General features: G+C 39.3%; 1 protein-coding gene across 2 annotated transcripts in view; it reads left to right on the top strand.

Moving 5' to 3' along the window:
- Positions 1-19,675, top strand: part of LOC132834664 (secretory carrier-associated membrane protein 5) — an 80,698-nt gene that overhangs the window by 46,620 nt on the left and 14,403 nt on the right. For both annotated transcript variants that reach the window (XM_060853603.1, XM_060853604.1), the window contains 2 exons: positions 3,512-3,696; positions 12,816-12,904. In XM_060853603.1, coding sequence (XP_060709586.1) covers positions 3,512-3,696; positions 12,816-12,822 — 192 coding nt within the window. In that variant the 3' untranslated portion in view covers positions 12,823-12,904. The remainder of the gene's footprint in view (positions 1-3,511; positions 3,697-12,815; positions 12,905-19,675) is intronic.

The raw sequence follows: 19,675 nt of genomic DNA, 5'->3' as shown, positions 1-19,675 counted from the left end.
ACTAATTTCTAGCAGTTAATGAACCATGGTGTTTTTTATATAAACGGTTCCTTGTTTATTGTGCTAATCCTTTTAGAGATGCTGATTTATCCAATACTATTGAAGTTTGCAACACAGTCTAACCCTTTACAATAGCTGAGGATTTGAATATAATGGTTTAACACAGTTGTGTTGTCTGTCTCCATTTGTTTAGATGCACTCACTTTTAGTAGTTTCACACACTCGAGCCATTTTCAGGAGAATGGCCTTCAGCATAATGTCCTGGTTTGATCATGTGGAGTGTGTAATACAGAACTTGTTTTGGAGTTGTTGAATGATTCTAGGATTCATTTGTTGGATTAAATATGGTCCAGATATGATCGTTGTCCTTCTCCATATATCCTCTTCATCTACTCCAACCCATCACCCTGTCCCACCCTTGTAAGCACTCGAAATAATAAGTGAGTAAAAAGTGAGGTCTGCAGATGCTGGAGATCAGAGCTGAAAATGTGTTGCTGGTTAAAGCACAGCAGGTTAGGCAGCATCCAAGGAACAGGAAATTCGACGTTTCGGGCCAGAGCCCTCCTTCAGGATTCCTGATGAAGGGCTCCGGCCCGAAACGTCGAATTTCCTGTTCCTTGGATGCTGCCTAACATGCTGTGCTTTAACCAGCAACACATTTTCAACTCGAAATAATAAGTCAACCATGCCCTCACTCTATTTGTATTATTAGGAATTCACTAAAATTACTTGCTAGCACAGTCACCTGACGAAGCAGCTGTGCTCCAAAAGCTAGTGCTTCCAAATAAACCCGTTGGACTATTGCCTTGTGTTGTGATTTTTAAAAAAATTTTGTACACCCCTGTCCAACACTGGCACCTCCAAATCATGTGCTATCCTTTGTCAGAAGTCACACAACGTCAGGTTATAGCCCAATGGGTTTTTTTGACGTCCCAAGCTTTTGGAGCCCTGCTCCTTTGTTGTTTCACCTAACCAAGGAGCAAAGTTCCAAAAGCTTGTGATCTTAAATAAACCTGTTGGGCTATAACGTGGTGTCGTGTGACTTCTGACTTTGTCCTCCCAAGTCCAATACTGGCAGCTCCACATCAATCCTAGATCATGGCTTTTTATTTGCCTTTTCTGCAATCTCTGCAGATTTCCTGATTAGCATCCTGAAATGTTGGGATTTCTGTCTTGGCCGTGTTTGATTTGGTTCCACAGCCTCTGGGTAGAGAATTTCAAAGGTTCACTGCCCTCTGGAGAAATTCCTACTGTTCTGACTTTATGGCCTCACCTTTGTGCATGTGCAGAAATGGAATTTAAACAGTTTGGTTCCACTTTAAATAGCAATCTTAAGAAATTATAAGGCTGATGGCTACATCATGTACCTGTGGTGTAGGTATTTGCACTTGGCTGTGAATAGCATAAATTGAGTAGGCTTAGATGGTGATGACCAAGCTCTGTTTCTTTTAGTCATGATTTGTCTAGTGTTTGTATTCCTTCCTTCCTTCCTTCCTTTTCCTCGATGTTTAGTGTCTACATTTTTGCATTTTGCTGAATAGATTATCATCTGTAACATTTGACGAGATTCTGTGTTCAATAAGCATTACACTAATTTGGATAACAAACTGGGTTTTGGTCGCCTGGACCTGTATTTGGAAGAAATCAGCTCTGCATAATAAATGATAAATATTTAATTGTGTATTTGCAAGCTACTGCATTATCGCTTACACAGTCGGCAGGTCCAGAGACGTGTTGGCACCCTGAAAAGCTGAATAAACATGCATTAAAACTATCCAGATGTTGACCTGCACCATTATTATTGTAACACATTTTTCAAATTGAGAAATATTAGCACTAAGTAGTTCTGGCTGCTACATCTGTCTTCCTGATATTCCTTTAGTCTTTTACTATTTCAACTTAAAAGTTATTCATTTCCTTTTATTAAAACCCAAGTTATTTATCTCATGCTTTAGCTGACTGAAAGTGTTATGGTATTTTCTCTTGAATATTCTGTTTTTAGACTATTAGTTCTTTGCTCTGTATTTTTGAGATGGTAGCACCTCAAGGATCTTGAGAGCTTGAATTAGCCATTTTTGTTGCTTTTGAGCCTGTCTCACTGCTAGCAAGATCATGACTGATATGATTCTCATCTCGCCTCAATTCTCATTTTCCTGTTTGTCCAGTTCCCTTGAAGATCAAATGTATCTAACCTAGCCTTGAATATTCTCCAAGTCTCAGCCTTCACTGTTGTCAGGGGTAGAGAATTCCACAGATTGAAGTCGTCATTGTCCTATCAGACCATTGGGCTGATGTCTCATGAGAGAGAGAGAGAAACCCCCCCCCCCGACCTCGTAAGATTGCCACTCGTGTTTCTGCCTTCCATTGGGTATAGGCCTACCCTTTCATAACATAAATTCTTCTTCTTAGGGATAAGTAAAATGAATCTTGCAGAACTGCTTATCGCACAATTATATCCACTTTCAAAGAAGACTACCAAAACTCTGCATACTATTTTGTAAAAGTCATTGATGTTGGCCTCACTGGGCCAAAACCCACAGGGGAGTTAAGAGTCTTTCACATTGCTTTGGGTCTGGAGTCACATGTAGGCCAAACTGGTATAGAACAGTAGATTCTCTTCCGTTAAAGGACATTAGTGAACCTGATGGGTTTCTTTTTGACAGCCAACAATATGGTCATCATTCTGCTCTTATTTCCAGATTTTTATTAAATTCAAATTCCACCATCTGCCATGGCAGGGATTCAGACCTGGGTCTCAAGATTAACAACTAAGCATACCACTAAGGCCTTACTTCCTCTTGTATTGCCTCTGGGGTCTTACCAAGACACACCTTTTTAAAGAAGTCTTTAATTTGTTTGCTCTAAATCAGTACCGCTGTGCCGTGGATCAGCTGCAGCCCAGTGTTTGAATAGCAAAATATTGAAGCCCTGGGTTCTATGGCCATTTGGCTGTCTTCCTCAACTATTGAGCTGACGATGCAATATGAACAAATCATTTTGATAGCTAATTTCTGTTCCTGTTTTTGTCCCCAGCTTTATTTTTGCTCTTTCACTTTTTAATTTTTGTAGGGATTTTTGAAATTGGGGGTCATAAAGAGCTAGTGATTATTATGAAACAAATAAAGAATTCTGAGGAAACCTTTTGCCCAGAGACTGGCTATATTAGGCAGCTCACTATCAATTAACTTTTGAGGCAAATAGCATAGATGTATTCAAGGAGAAAGGAATAGAAAGTAGCAGGAATAAATCCAAGTTTGCTGGAGAAACTCAAGTCTGGTAGTATCTGCGGAAAGTAAGCTTTGTTTTTTGTTTCTGACTTCTAGTACTTGCAGATCATTTTCTTGAGAAGGCCGAGGTGAGATGAAATCTGGCAGGAGGAAGCTTTAGCAGAGTGCAAACACCAACCTGTTCATCTGCATGGCTTCGGGTTCTGTTAATTGAGGCATTTTTCTTCTGAAATTTTGTTGTCTTTTTTGAAGACTAAATTCCATAATTTAATCACCAACTGCAGGTTCACAACTATTACCGTGGCAGCGGTGGCAGCATGAGCAAGGCACAAGAGGAATGGACCACTGGCGCGTGGAAGAACCCACATGTACAACAGGCAGCCCAGCAGGCTGCTGTCGGCGCAGTGCAAGGGACCATGCAAAGCCCGCAGTACTCGGACACTCCCAACTACGCTTACAACAACCAGATGTAAGCCTGCTGCGTTAATGTACCCTCAAGTTTACAGAGCCTCTACTGGGTTCAGTTGGGACATGCAAAAATCCTACCCCCCCCCCCCCCCCCCCCCCACATATGTATGATTCGGACAGCTTCCTTTTCTCAAAGCATCTAATGTTTGTGGTATACTCTTTAAAACTGAAACCGTGGTGGCTGTAGAACAATGTGCAAATACCTTTTTAAAAATGTGATGTTATTGGTATTGAAAGTGTTTGTGATGATGTAGGTCACTTCCAACTGGAGCAAAAAGATTTAAGAGAAAAAAAATCTGTGTGTACGCACACATGCACAGAATAATATCTGGTACTCTGACCATAATAACACTAACCATATTGCTAGGAATAATCAGGTATTTTCTGGATGGGTGCAGAATTCCCTGCCCTTGTATTACATTGCACTCCTACCCAGTATTGATTGTTAGTTTTGATGTATCCTAGAGCAACGTTGTGAGTACCTGCAAAACAGTTCTGTGAAATGCTTATTGTATAATCCAGTTTGTAGAGATAATATAATGGCACTAAATAACAAAAGACCCCAGATAAATTAATCATGTAGCTGCACAGTGATCAAATCTGTACCTGTAAAGGATCATGATCAATGAGTACATGAAGGCCTTTCAGTTTTGAGTTCACCATAGATTACTTTGCTCACACTTAAAAAAAAACATGCTTCTTACCCTTGAACCTAATTGGACCCCTTCAATAAAGCACATATTGTGAGATTTCAAAAGAAAATCCTGGTACTGATTATTGCAAATTCAAGCTAATGCAGACACTTTAAATTTCCTTGTGTGGAAAGGGCAACATAATTTGTAACCATCCTATCTTGGTATCTTCAGTATTCCTACAGTAATTATTGAGCTAAGGGCATGGACAACAAAGAGGAAAACCTATTTAATTTGCTTATTTTCCAGTTTGTTTACTTTCTCTGCATACTTGCTAAATTGAGGCTTATTTTGCAGACTTTTTATTTAAGGGGTAGATCTGTTTATTTAATGCACTTTGTATGCTGAAAAAGACTGGTCAGTTCTTCAGTATGTGCCCTCCCCAAGCTCAGTTGCAAACAGTGCTTGTTTTTTGGTTAAACACTGCCCTGGTTAAACTTCTCTGCTATTTAAATTAACCATATCTTTGCAATGCAGTCATGCTTTGCCTCATGTGGACTTTGAAGCTGGAACACTAATAACTGTGTAAATAACTTGTCATAATGCACAGGAGATTAATTTATTTTGTTAGCTGTGTATTGGGTTTTGTCATTTAATTTTTAAACTGTTCTGGTTGTTTGGTTTTTCTCACTTCAAGGAATTTTTATCTTGTTGCACATCAAGATCTTGTTCTACATGTTTGTAGAAAGCGTTTGACCGTTTGATTTGAAAGGAAAAACGGACATAGCAACTCACACTACTGAAATGTAAGGAATTATCTAGATGATAATCCTCTCATGTAATATCGTCAGGGCCAGAAGAGTGCCCCTGAAAACTGATACTATGAAGTAAAAGATGACTACAAAACTAATGCATGTTAGACATTGGGCTGCTAGGTTTGGGACTTGAAGGTATGACTTTATGCAGTAACTGCAGGGAAATTTATTTGCATCCACATTGCTATATGCTATACATTCCTATGAGGAAAGATTCAATTTGGGACTTCAATTTATTTTCTAAATCTGTCTCAGCAGGTGAAAATATATTTTATTATACATGATTTAATTTAAGATCCACTTTGAATTTTGTTGACCCATCACACACAAGGCAGAAGCATGGATAGATGGGTTAAAGGTCACGAAATGAACCAAGGTGTGAGAGCGCAAATGGTATCTGTGGCAGTTGCTCATAAAATCAACTGCAGAGACGTGGCCAGTTAATGTTGTCCTTTCAAACCAAATCAGAGAAAAATAACAACATTTTTTGTTCTTTATTATCTCCTTCTAAAACTCTATTCCAAATTGTAGAGTCTCTGCTCATATCTTCAACTTGATATGACTGTTGGATGACACAGCAGGGGAAAGAAATGAGGGCAATGTGCTTGGAATAATGTTTTGTACTTTGGTTTGTTTCAAGAAAAAAAATTAATTATTTGAAAAGCTGCTAAGATGTTCAGTCTATAATGCTCACTTATGGAGAGGCATAAAACGGATTAATTTTATATAATATAATGAGAAATTAGAAGAAGTTAAATTGAGAGCTACGTTTGTGTGAGATGTACATAAGACTATTTAATCTATACATTGAAACCTGTGATATTAGTACAGACTTAGTATAAATAATCATTATTAGCTACATCTGGTCCAGCTGTTTGCTCGTGCTGTTTTGGTTTACACAGAGGCTGTTTTGACCTGTATCTCTCTCTGCTGTAGAAGTGCTCCACGTGGTACAAGTAGTGCATAACCTGTCAACATGCATTTCCTTTTAAAAGTACATTTACACAATTAACATTTTCTGGCTTTTTTTTTAAAATCATCTTAATCCCACACAATTTGGTTTTAGATCATTTTATTCTGAAGCTAACATTTTCGAAGGCATGCTCGATGTTGGATTATTGTTTGCAGAAACTAGCACTTAGAAAATGTTCTATCTAGATTTAAGATGTCAAATTGTACTTTGAGGAAATGTTATGCCATTTGGACAAGCAATTGTAGCACTTGGAGCGTAACTATATTTAAGTAAGTAATGTTCTCTACATTGCAAAATAGCAGTTAAGTGAACATAAACACTTGCTCTCAAAGCAGAAATCCTTGCATGTTAGAACTACAAATTATGCCCTTAAATGTTTCACAGTAAAATATCTTTGAGTGGCTTCATTTTCTTAAGGATTTGCTGTGAATAATTGAAGTGATTTTTAAAAATCGTTCCTTATTGTGAAAAGACCTCAATGTGACTGATCATCCTTTTGGAACACTGCTCGAACTGCTGCTTGATTCCATGCCAGAGTCTTTGTTTAAAATAGTTGACTGCCCTCTTTTAATGTACCTCCAATTATTTCAGGTATTTCATTCTATCCTATGCACAAACATTGTGCTATGTAGTAATCAAAAATGAATGCACTTATTCTCATTGTTATCCCATTTACTATAGGGGGATTATTTTGCTCCAGGGTATGAGTCTCAAAGTCCATGCTTGGATGAAATGATTTGTTGATTTATCTAACACCTAGGACCAATTGACAGTTGCACTCTGGCACCTCAGTATCTTGCAAGTGTACAGGAGTTATTGGCTAGCTCAATAGACTATAAAACAAAACTGTTATTTTTGTGTTTTCTCATCAAATCATTGATTTGCCTAAAGGCAGTTACAATCATAAAGTGAACATTAATTTGTACTTTTTTTTTAGTTTAAAACAATTTGTCCAAGGTGAAAGAGAGGCTTTAATGTAAATTGCTGATGGTGGCTATTTTTCATGCAATAGAAGGAAGCCTAGACCCAAGAATATTTCCATTCAGCACGAAGTTAGGTCCCTGATTGTCAGCACAATGGGGTCAGATTTCTCACAATTAAACTGCAGATGAGAGACCTATTTTTGTATTGCCAGTGGGCATCAGAAAATCACCAGTGTGTTAGCTAAATATATTCTTGCCCCAGAAATGAATGAATGAATTAAGAGACCTAGAATGTTCTAATTTAAACATTTTTGCTGGTTGATAGCCCGTGCTCTGAAGATTCAGCAAAGCAGTTCTTCCCCTATGTCCATATGTACAGGAAGAAAATACATTGAAATAAACTGCGTTGCTGTGATGCCAATTTTCTTTCCTGACACAGCCATGGCAAAACAATATGCTTGTGTTGACATTTTATTGATCCAGTCCTAAGCATTAAAATAGGGTGATTAATCCAAAATCTGAAGTTCCTAGCAGTTTGATAAAGGACGTTTTATTTTCCTGTCTTATACGTATATAGGATTAATGATTTTTCAATTTCGAAAGAAATTGAATCATTAGCTTTTTTTTAATTTGACCAACTGCTGGATTCTGTTATTATTTGCAGATGACTTACTTCTCTCTGCTGTATACTTCCTGCTCAAATGCGAACTTTCAGGAACTCGGCAATTTTTAATTTTTGCTCACTAATAATTTGTTACACTTACATTATGTTGGAACTGTTGATAATCTATGTTATACAATGATTATTGAGGTTGGTGGGGCTACTTTAGAAGTGTTGCTACACAGACTAGACTCGTCATTGGGAGCCTTCCAAAACAGCCTTTACAATTTCAATTGATTCTGATAGCCAGGATCCAGGTTTGTGTTCCTCCTCCCAAGTGGTTACCTGCAAATCATGGCATGCTGGTAATTACTTGTCAAATTTGGGTATCACTGAAGACTCCATTTGATCAAGTGAAATCTAAATCCGGGTTAACCCAGGCAGAGGGTTAAGATAAAGTAAGTAAACTTAAGAAATCATGACACAATGTGAAAAAGGTAGATGTTATTTCTGTTTTTTAAAAACTTGGAGCTGCCATATCTAGATTTCCAGTGAATAATGTTGGCCATTCATCTGTACAATTTTCACCATCCAAAAATACTTGAATATTTGTAAATATATTTTAAAAGTAGCAAGATGGTAATTATGCTTTATTAAGACTTTGCTGTGTACTAAGGTTATATAGAAATTGTATCTGTATTGGTGACTTTTGGAATTTAATTTGGTGATATAGTGAAGGCATTAGGATTAATTCAGTATTAATGTTTAATGAATTATAATTTGCATCAGATTGGTGTAATATTGCTGAGTGAACATCTTATTATATTTGAGTCATAAGATTATGCAAAACATGGATACATGTTTCCCCCATTAACTTGGTACTGCTGTTTGATCAGTTGGAGGTTCATTATTTAACTCCTAAATTACTGTCATTCTAACTGCACAGTGCAATTTGTTAACTCTCTACAACGTAAAAGGGCATTTCTACAAAAACAGCTGAAGAATTGTTACTGTATGTTATTTAATAGCTACTCTGCTAATACAAATGCTACATAGAAAGTGTCTGCATTATTTTATCACTTTTTACAGTACAGTAATTCTTCAAAACTGTCTTTTTCCTATTGAGAAATTATATCATTGTCATTCCAATACGTCAATGTGTCAGTATCATTCTGGACAAATAAATGATAAAACCCATGTAGCTGTGTTATCTTGTACTGTCTCTGAAGTTGTTTTGCAAATTCTTACTCCCATCTCACCAGAATAGTGCCTTCATCTATGCAAATGCATACATTTCTGTCTCCATTTTAAAACAATATGGTGCCTATTGCTGTAGTTCATCTAATTTAAGAATTGCCTGTTTACACATTTTTAGATTGGGATACTGTTAGAATTCAAAATAATGGGGGAGAAAAAGTCCCAATTTTTAAGCTGTGAAAATTGATGTTCCTTCAGGAGTTGTGATTCTATTTATTAGCAAAAAAATTCTTTAGCCAACCCACAAGAGTTTGAGGTGACAATTTCAAAGTTTAGCAAGTGCTCCAAACCCATTGCTGATACCTTTCAAAGTTAAGGACTTGGGTGAGAGATGCTTTATGGTGAAATATTGAATTGGGACCTGTGTTTTCACAGAAGAGCAAATAATTTGCTCATCACAAATAAGTCTTTGTGAGGAAACTCGGTGCTAATGAGTAAAAATACTTCAATATGTTTACAAATTGATCTTAAATGTGGCTCCAACTTGGATAGCAAATATTGAAGTTTTGTAATAATGATTTTGTGCCTTTTTAAATGGTCATGAGGTCTTGATTTTCAGTTCTCCTTCACAATCGTTTCACACATCCCTTTTTTTAGTAATTCTATTAGCAAAGGCAATACAGCAGATCTAAATTGGTATGCAAAGTGTAGCCCTCATTTAATATAGAAATGAACACTTTAATTTCTCTAAAGATTATTAACATAAATCTGGAGATTCCTTAAGGGTAACAACGGTTCCTTGCTTAATTTACTATACCATTTCCTGTCTCTTCATGGATCCACACAGCATTGAAATAAAGCCTTTGGTTCAACCAGTCCATGTCAAACATTTCTTATTCATGAACTTATCCAAACCCCTCTTAAACGTAAATGTACCTGCATCCATCACTTCCTCTGGAAGTTCATTTACACCTACATCAGTCTGTGTAAACACAATCAATTGTCACCAGTGTCCTTTTTTTTAAAAAATCTTTCTCCTCTCTCCTTAAATATATATGCTCCCTCATCTTGAAACACACCTCTGTAAGGTAAAGACGCCTGCCATTAATCTTATCTATAGCCCTCATGATTTTCAGTCTCTATAACACTTACCCCTCAACCTCCAGTACTACAGTGAAAACAAAGTTTCTCCTTATAACTCAAATTTTCCATTTCCAGCAATATCCTGGGAAACATTTTCTGAATCTTCTCTAGCATGATAATATCCTTCCTACAACAGAATGATCAGAACTAGTCTCCTGGGATCTGCTCCTGGGAAGTTTCTCCCCACTAACCCCCTCTTCTCTCCTTCCTCCCCCTGCCCCCCAATCCTTGGTTTATGCTACTGTCCCCACCAAACCCCAGGTACCTTCCCTGCAACTGTTTTAAAAAGAAAATTCAAAACCTGCTGGCTCACTAGACCCCTTACTTTCATCCAGGGTCCCAAACAGTCGTTCCAGGTGAGACAAAGGTTCACCTGCCTCTCCAACCTAGTTTACTGTATGCAGTGCTCCTGATGTGGTCTTCTCTACATCAGGGAGATTAAACATAAACTCGGGGCATGCTTTGCCAAGCTTTTCAGCAGGGCCTGCAGGGGGTAACCTCACCCCCAAGTCACCGCCCAGTTCAATTCCCCTTCCCACACCTTTTCTGACATGACCATCCTTGGCCTCTTCCATTGCCACAGCAAATTAGACTGCAGATTATTTGTTCTCCAATTTCAAATAACCTCCCTCCCCAATCCCCCTGACTGCCTTGCCTTGCCTTCCCAGCCCCTCCCCCTCCCTTCCATTCCTCTGATCGACCCTTCCTTCCAACTACCAACCGATTCATTCCTCCCATCAACCAATCAGGTCATACCCTCTGTCTTCACCTATCCCCACCTCACCAACTGCAGCTCCCCTTGCACCCACCTGACGAAGGGTGACACCTGAAATGTTTACTTCTCTAGTTCTTGATGCTGCCTGGCTTGATGTGTCCTTCCAGCCTCCTGCTTGTCTAACATGATCTTTTGACCAGGATCAGAATGAAATCTAATTGTGTTGCCCTGTCAAATAAGAGTAGTATTTGAAGCTGGCCTAAAAACCAGAGTTCTTTGTTTAAACAACAGCTTCAAACTGAAGAGTTTGGCTCCCTCCTACAATCGCAACAGTTTCTCAAACGTCGGGTTGGCTGAAAAAGTGATGGAACCATCTTAATCAACCTCTTAGTACAAACACTCAATTGCCAGGAAGCATTTTCAATTTAATCTACTAAAATGACTTTACATTTAAAACAATTGAATTCTTCAAAAACTGCATCTCATTACGATGTTTTGGAGATGCCAGTGTTGGACTGGATTGTCAATCACCTCATGCAGTGGCGCTCCGAAAGCTAGTTTGCTTCCAATTAAACCTGTTGGACTATAACCTGCTGTTGTAATAACATTAAAAATCACAATGAGTAGGTACATTATTGGTGAATGCATTGGAAGTAGAAATGTATAGACTTTCACTGTAGTAACTACTTAAAACTCCATCATTGGCTAAAAACTGCTTGGTGTACCCTGAGGTAATTGAACTTACAGCACAAATGGCTATACAAGTGGCTGAAATTATATTTATAGTATTTACTCTGGCTGGTAAGATGGTACTTAAACAAATATATGGTGTAATTTAATTGTGGAATTTTTCTTAATTGTTGTAGAGATGTTGACAAGAATTTCTCTCTTTGTACAGTTATTGGATTCCTATGGATCTGTTTTTAATGAAATCCCTATCCTTGGAGCATTCAACTTCTCAATTTGATTTAATTTGGCAAATGCTGACATCTTTCTATATTTCCATTCAGTTCATTTTAAAATATTTTGAAAAGTGAGGATAAGCTGACTAGTCCCTCTGGGTTCAGATGGGCATTGTAGCCCAGTTAGATCAATTACTATTGACAGCGGCACTGCTTTCCACTTATCTAGGCAATTAATAATACAATCTATAACTTCATTGTAGGTCCCCTGGGTTTTCAATTCAGATAATTCTGAAAGACCAGATACAGTGCACAACGTCTTTATTAATGGGCTTTAAGCAATTCAGAGTAAGCATAAATTTGTTTTGTTTTACACCTGGACTTCGCATGTGATAGTTTCAGAAATTCAAACAATGAATTTCTCTTTCTCTTCTCAGTGACCTGGAACCAACAAAGTTGAATTAGGGATAGGCCATTCTGCCCTTTGAGTTTGCACTGCCTTTCAAATAAATCAGGCCTGATTGGATCATGGCTTTTATCTCCATTTTCCTACCAGCATCCCATCACCCTTCACCGATTTAATCAAATATCTAACTGCACTTAATATGTTTAGTGGTCAATCCTTTGATTTGGTTTATTGTTATCACCTGTACCTAGGTGCAGTGAAAAGTTTTGTTTTGCATGTAGTATAGTCAGATAACATACAAAGATCATTGGGTAATTGGACAGTGAGGAATGCAAAGCTATAGCTGCTAAGAAGGTGCACAAAAAGCAAGGTCAGCAGTAGATGTGAAATTTTGAGGTTCATTCAGCAGTCTAAGAACAGTAGGGGAAAAGCTGTTCTTTTACCTGTTGGTATGTGTATTTAAGATTTTGTATCTTCTGTCTGATGGCAGAGGTTATAACTGGAGTGAGAGGGGTCTTTGCCTGTCTTTCCACAGCATTGAGAAGTTTGTGGAGTCAACAGGTGACATGCATGATCGACTGGGTTGTGTTAACAACTCTGCAGTTTTTTACAGACCTGGGCAGAGCAGTTGCGTTACTAATCCATGGTCCTCCACTGCTGAGTTGGAGTGAGAAATTTAAAGTCTCTTTTGTCTCAGACTCCATACTAGATTATGCCTCCTAGTTCTAGACAGCTAAGCAAGGGAGAGCGTCTGCCCTGTGAAGTCCACTCAGAAACCTTTTGCCTCTAAGGTTTTCCTTTATTCATTCACAGGATGTGACCAAGCCAGCATTTGTCCATCCCTAATGGCCCCAGAGGGCACTTGAGAGCCAGCCACATTGCTGTGGAGTCTGGAGTCACATGTAAGTCAGACCAGGTAAGGTATTTCCTTGCCAGCCTCTGCATTTCAAGGATCATCCTCCACCTTTGCCATCACTATTGAAGTCGTGAGTAATGTCAAACACATCTTTTCCCTTCCCTCCCTATACGAGTTATTCCAACCACAACAACCTGGCTCACTCCCCAATCAGTCCTGATGTTTCTTCACCACGTTTTCAGTGGTCATGTAATCACTGAAGGTGTAACACTTGCCTTTCCACTCTCCTTTACGTTATCCAAGCCTCCAAACACACCTTTCTGGTAGAACAGTTGTGCTACCTGTACCCCTTTCCATGTACTGTATCCACTGCTCACAACGCAGTCTTCCCTAAATTACTGAGACCAATTGCAAACTGGGTAATGACTTTGTGGAACACATGAGCCCTGTCCTTAGTCTTCAAGTTGCTTGCTAATTTGATACCCCATCTCGCTCTTGTTTCTTTCCCAGATCTAAAGCAGTCTTTCAGGGAAGCACAAAACAGAAGGGAGAATACTGCCTAATTTTCTGCTTGGATATGGACTTTATATCTAGTTCAAACAACTTCAAATTGTGAGCTCCTCATATTTTCAATACCCTCCCCTTGCTGCCCCACCCCAAACCAGTATGTTTGCGATTTTTCTCACATTTTCTGCTATTCACTCCCTCTAACATCTATTCTTCGCCCGTGGCTTTCATCTACTATTATCAACCCCATTACCTTTTACTCTCATCACCCTCCCCATTTATTCTACTTAGTCATCGAGATGTACAGCACGGAAGCAGAACCTTCAGTCCAACTCATCTGTGCTGACCAGATATCCTAAATTAATCTCGTCCCATTTGCCAGCATTTGGCCCAGATCCCTCTTAAACCCTTCCTATTCATATATCCATCCAGATGCTTTTAAAGTATTGTAATTGTACCAGCCCCACCACTTTCTCTGGCAACTCATTCCATACATGCACCACTCTCTGTGCATAAACTTTGCCCCTTAGGTTCCTTTTAAACCTTCTTCCTCTCTCCTTAAACCTATGCCCTCTAGCTTTGGACCCCCTTTCCCTAGGGAACAGACTTGATTATTCAGACTATCCATGCCCCTCATGATTTTGTAAACTTCTATAATGTCACTCCTCAGCCTTCAACACTCCAGAGAAAACAACCTCGGCCTATTCAACTTCTACCTGTAGCTCAAACCCACCAATCTTGGCAACATCCTTGTAAATCTTTTGTGAACCTTTTCAAACTGCACAATGTCCTTTCTAGAGCAGAGAGACCAGAATTGCACATAATTGGTTATGTCACTGTTGTGTACAGCTGCAACATGACCTCCCAACTCCTGTACTCAATGCACTGACCAATAAAGGTAAGCATAATAAATGCCGCCTTCACCATCCTGTCTACCTTGTGGTGATTCTATCACTTTTTTTAAAAAGGTTATTTTGTCCTGGGTTTTCTTGTAAGGGAGGATTGTTAAGGCAGAGGTGCTGAAGTGGCTCGGGAACTGACCTGATTTGATCGGTGTGGACTTATTGGGCCGAAAGGCCTGTTTCCAGAGTGTAGGGATTCTATTCTATTCTTCCATTCAATAGTGTAAGAGCCTTTAGGTAACTTTTTAAAATATTTAAGTAATGAAAGAGGAGTGACTGCCTGTAGTTCTCCCAGCCTAGGATTTTCTAGTTTTTTTTTGTTTAGCTGTAGCAACCACAAGATGTTTGAGTCCAGAAGAGTTGCAAGCTTCAGTGAAGAACTCCTTTGACTTTCTCTGAAATATCTCTCTGGATGATGTTCCCTCCTGCCTGTATGAATCTGTTTAAATTTACCTTTTTACCAAGGGCTATATTAATGGGATGTTGCTGTATTAGAACAGTTAATTAGTTAAGTTAGGATATTGAGTATTTGGTTAGGTTATCCAATAGACAAGTTATTCTACATTGCACTTTTTCATTCATATTTTAAATGTAGTGTTTAAATACATTGTGTTGCTTAAAGCAGAGTGGTTTGACCAGTTGCATCACCTCTGGAACACCCACTTCCTTTAAAATAAGAAAAAGTTAGGATCTAGGTTACCTTTAAAACATTTTGAGGGGTGTCTGGTCTGGTCCATAATGACTTGCAAGAAACTATGCACCTGCACTCCAAGCTCCTTTTGTTTGGCAACACTATCCGTCCTTACCAATAAGTAAGTCCTGCCTGATTTGCCTTACCAACGTGTAGCACGTCATATTTATCTAGATTAAACTCCATCTGCCACACCTCAGCCCATCGATCTATCTGATTAAGGTCACGTACTCTTGGGTAGCCGCCTTCGCTGCCCGCTATGCCACCAATTGTTCCTCCACATCTCCTTTACTGAAAGCATAAGCTTATCATTTTCCAGCTCTTTTCAATTCTGCAGAAGTCCTGTTAGGCTCAACATTAACTCTGTTCCGAGGAAGGGTCACTCAACCAGAAACATTAATTCTGACTCCTTTCCACATGTGCTCCCAGACTTGCCGAGCTATTCCAACAATTTGTTTTTGTTCCTCATTTGCAACAACTGCAATTCTTTGTTTTTATTAATTTTGTTTTGCACATTTTGGCAGGCCTGCTGAAATTATTCAGTGCTACGTTTGTGTTTTAAGAGTATAGCCATACCTTCTGGATTTCTCATATAGAAGAAACAATTATTTATGAATTTCACCCACCATTTTTTAAACACCTCAATTAGCTCACCCTTCCACCATTTAAGCAACAGCTATTTTTAAGCAGTTTAACCTGGTAAGTCATTCTGTACACCCTTGTATTATTGGATGAAATCTTATTGCACCCAAGCAATGGTGGCAATAGCAAATTTGGTCAGAATCTGATGAGAATCTGATTTCATCGCTGCGCTGCATCCTCTATGCCCCTGTTGTGCAATGAGGTGAAATTCTTGCTACGTAGCTGATGAGTTGTCAGTGAAAGAGGATTACAGCCTTAACACCACAACTCACCTTCAGTTTCCCATTTTACCAAATGCACTGTCCAAACCAGATGTCAATTTGAAAAACTATATTTTTAAAAATTTAAATACCCTTTTCATAGGGATTCTATGATTCTATGGTGTATAAACAGGCTGTTTGGCCCAATATGTCCACCCTGACTGTCCAATGAGTAACCCACCCAGGCCTGACCCCTACCCTATTACTCTACATTTACCCCTGACTAATGCACCAAACTTACACATCGCTGAACACTATGGGCAATTTAGCATGGCCAGTTCACCTAAACTACACATACTTAGATCATTTTTCCTCTTTGAAACTGGTTGATGTTTTTCCTGACTCGACGATGACACTGGCATCCTCTTTGCATGTGCACATTCTCTATTCAAACCAGTCATGTTCCTATTGGGACACTCCAATCCAAACAAAGCTGGTGGGGTGGGGTTGAAAATATCTTTTCATTTTGAATTTACTGTATGAATGTTCTCCAGTGACCATGTATTTTTGATGGCAAGCATTTTTAAAATTGTTTTTGCGAAGTAGAAAGGTTAACTGGTATCCAACTTTGGTGCCTGGCTCCACTGTTTTCCCCCCCCCCCACTACCCCACACCGCCTCCTCCTCTCTCTTTCCCCCCCCCATTGGAGTTTAGCACCTCCAACAGTTTCTTGTTCAGATGATTCAGAAAAATGAAGCTTTCCATCAAATTACCGAACTGCTTCTGCCCAGCAGCTGCTAATTGCATAACAGACAAGTGCAAAAATGACCCAGAAAATGTCAAATGTTCTGAAATGGACCAATTGCTTTAAGTGACCTCTTTATCCTCCTCCTACAGCATCATTTGTTATTTCTAAATCTCCTGTTGGAAAATAGGAGCCTTTTTGAAGCCTTTTCTTAAACAATTCTTTATATTACTGTTCAATCTTCCACCAGCTCAGTTTTTACTACTATTTAATCCCATTACTTTGCACTTATATTTCTTTCATAGACATACTAATATGAGATTGGAGGCTGCGGCTTGTTGTGGGAGTTGGATCTTTTATGTGCTGTTTTTTCTGCATTTATTCTGCAATGGCTAGAGATGGGTTTTTTCTGATTTAGAGAGCGAGCCAGAGACGGTTACAGCCATAGCCTGTAGATTGCCAAATTAACAGATACAGCACATAACTATCAAAACAGTCTTAAAGCATAAATACATTTTATTCATTATTTTAACAGCTATTTACTCCTCCTAAAAGAATTGACAACTACACTAAAGGTATTTTATAGACTCTTGCAAAACAATTACATGGATGTAAAGATGCCTGGAATTTACAGAATAGAAGGAAGCTGATTGTACAAACTGGTGTATATACTCCACTGTCTCCAATCTGTCCTGGGCTAGGTCACGTTGTACTCTTGGGTAGCCGCCTTCACTGTCCACTGTGCCACCAATTGTTCCTCCACATCTCCTCTTCTGAAAGCATAAGCTTATCATTTTCCAGCCCTTTTCAATTCTGCAGAAGTCCTGATAGACTCAACATTAACTCTGTTCCTAGTCACTCTGGTCACTCAACCAGAAACATTAATTCTGACTCCTTTCCACATGTGCTCCCAGATCTGCCGAGCTTTTCCAACAATTTGAGTAGGACTGGTAGGCCTGCTCAGTGTCATACAGCATGGAAACAGACCCTTCAGGCTAACTAGTCCACGATGACCATGTTTCCAAACTTCTACTTCCACATTCCTGTCATTTAGCCAATATCCCTATTTCCTATTCATGCACTTGTCTGAATTTATTTTAAATGTAACTGTATCCGCATCCACCACATCCATTAGCCTTTACAGGGGACTTACCTTGGAACAGCAGCAGCCGTGAGGTTGGGAGGGACACGTTAACTGCGAAGCCAGCAGATCTGGCGTTGTGGATTCGGGCCTAGTCGTTATTGGGCACCTATCTCTGAATAGCAGAGCTACTCCTGTTTCTAATTATATGTCCCCCTTCAGTGTGTTGATGTCATTCAGTCCATGTACTCAGCTCTAGCAAGCTTCACTTTCTTACCACTCTCTGGCAGCAGCCATTCCGCGTGAACCCCCCATTCAATATTTAGAGGCTATCCTGTACTTATGACCACAGGGTTGTTTACTGCCCAGAAAAGAAGTAAGCAGCAAAAATAATGTAGGATTATTTTCGCTGCTTGCTTCTTGATAATAGATAAGATGATGGGGGAGCCCAGAGGTAGATGTGTTCTATGTCATTAAATGTACATTGTATCAACCGACAATCTCAGGTGTGGTCATTGTCAAGAAGGGGAGTGAAGAACTTCGGGTAGAAATACTCGGCCAGAGGTTTTTGAAGTCGTCATATACTCATGGAGTTGTGCAGCCTGGAAACAGATCCTTTGGTCACTATAGACAAGTTGGACCTGATCCTGAATTTATCTAGTCCCTTTGGAATTTATCTAGCACTTGGCCCATATCCATCTAAACCCTTCCTATTCATGTACACATCCAGACAACTTTTATATGTTGTAATTGCACCTAGCCACCACTTCCCCTGGAGCTCATTCCATACATGCACCATCCTGTGCATGAAAACATTGCCCCTTAGGTCCCTTTTAAATCTTTTCCCTCTCTCCTTAAACCTTTGCTCTCCAGTTTTGGACTCCCCTACCCTGGAAAAAAGACCTTAACTGTTCATCCTATCCATGCCCCTCAAGGTTTTAGAAACCTTTTATAAGGTCATCCTTCAGCCTCTGATACTACAGGGAAAATAGCCCCAACCCATTCATCCTTCCCTATAGCTCAAACCCTCTAACCCCAGTAATGTCCTGAGTTAAAAATGCTCCACCTGGTAACATATTGGTTATCTTTTCCTCACGGAATTTCTCTACTGGTACGTCTGTATATGAACATTGCAATTTTCAATACACTACAGTGGCAGCCATTGGCACATTAGCTTTCTTTCGAATGAAAACTGCATCGAAGGATGTTCGAAAAGATACTATACAAGTCACAAGGTTTTCGCTTTGGAAGTAACTATTCCTAGGCGGCTTGGACCTGACCTATGTTTTCTGGTCTGTTACAATAATAACTCCATTTCAATGTGTAGATTTTCAATCCCTAATATGCGGTAATGTAAGGTTATGGTAAGTTAGATGCAATTCCTGTATCAGAAGAGAGAAATGTAGAGATGAGCTGTCCAGATAATGCATAGTCTTGACATGCATTGTTTTCCAAAATATTTTTTTTCATAGGCTTGCCTTACTCCAAAGTCATCTATCTAGCACAGTTTCTGTAATATAAAGTACACCCAGGAAACCTGCTCCTTGATGTCTTCCAGCCATTATGATTGGAAGAGGATGAATGTGCAGGGCTAATGGAACAAAAAAGACCAATGAGTTGCACCTCCAGAGAGGGTACAATGGGCCAAGTGGCCTCCTGCCCTGTTACCATTCTATGATTACAACTGGTAGGTCTGTGAGACTAGCTCTGGGTATGTTTAATTTTTGAATTTCCCCTATTTTTATTTATTAATGTCTGATCAGAAGTTAGCAAGACGTGCTTCACAGCACTAGGGACCTGGCTTTGATTCCACCCCGGCTATCTATCTGTGTGGAGTTAGCACATACTCCCTGTTCTGTGTGGGTTTACTCCGAATGCTCCGGTTTCCTTCTGCCGTCCAGAGTGATAGAGATGTACGGCATGGAACCAACCTGTCCAGGCCAACCAGATATCCCAACCCAATCTAGTCCCATTTGCCCATGTCCCTCCACACCCTTCCTATTCATATACCCGTCCAAATGCCTTTTAAATGTCACAATTGTACCAGCC

Source organism: Hemiscyllium ocellatum, chromosome 42 (genome assembly GCF_020745735.1).
Source record: "Hemiscyllium ocellatum isolate sHemOce1 chromosome 42, sHemOce1.pat.X.cur, whole genome shotgun sequence".
Classification (NCBI taxonomy): domain Eukaryota; kingdom Metazoa; phylum Chordata; class Chondrichthyes; order Orectolobiformes; family Hemiscylliidae; genus Hemiscyllium; species Hemiscyllium ocellatum.
Note: the sequence above shows the minus strand (reverse complement) of the source record. Positions and strands in the feature narration are given on the sequence as shown.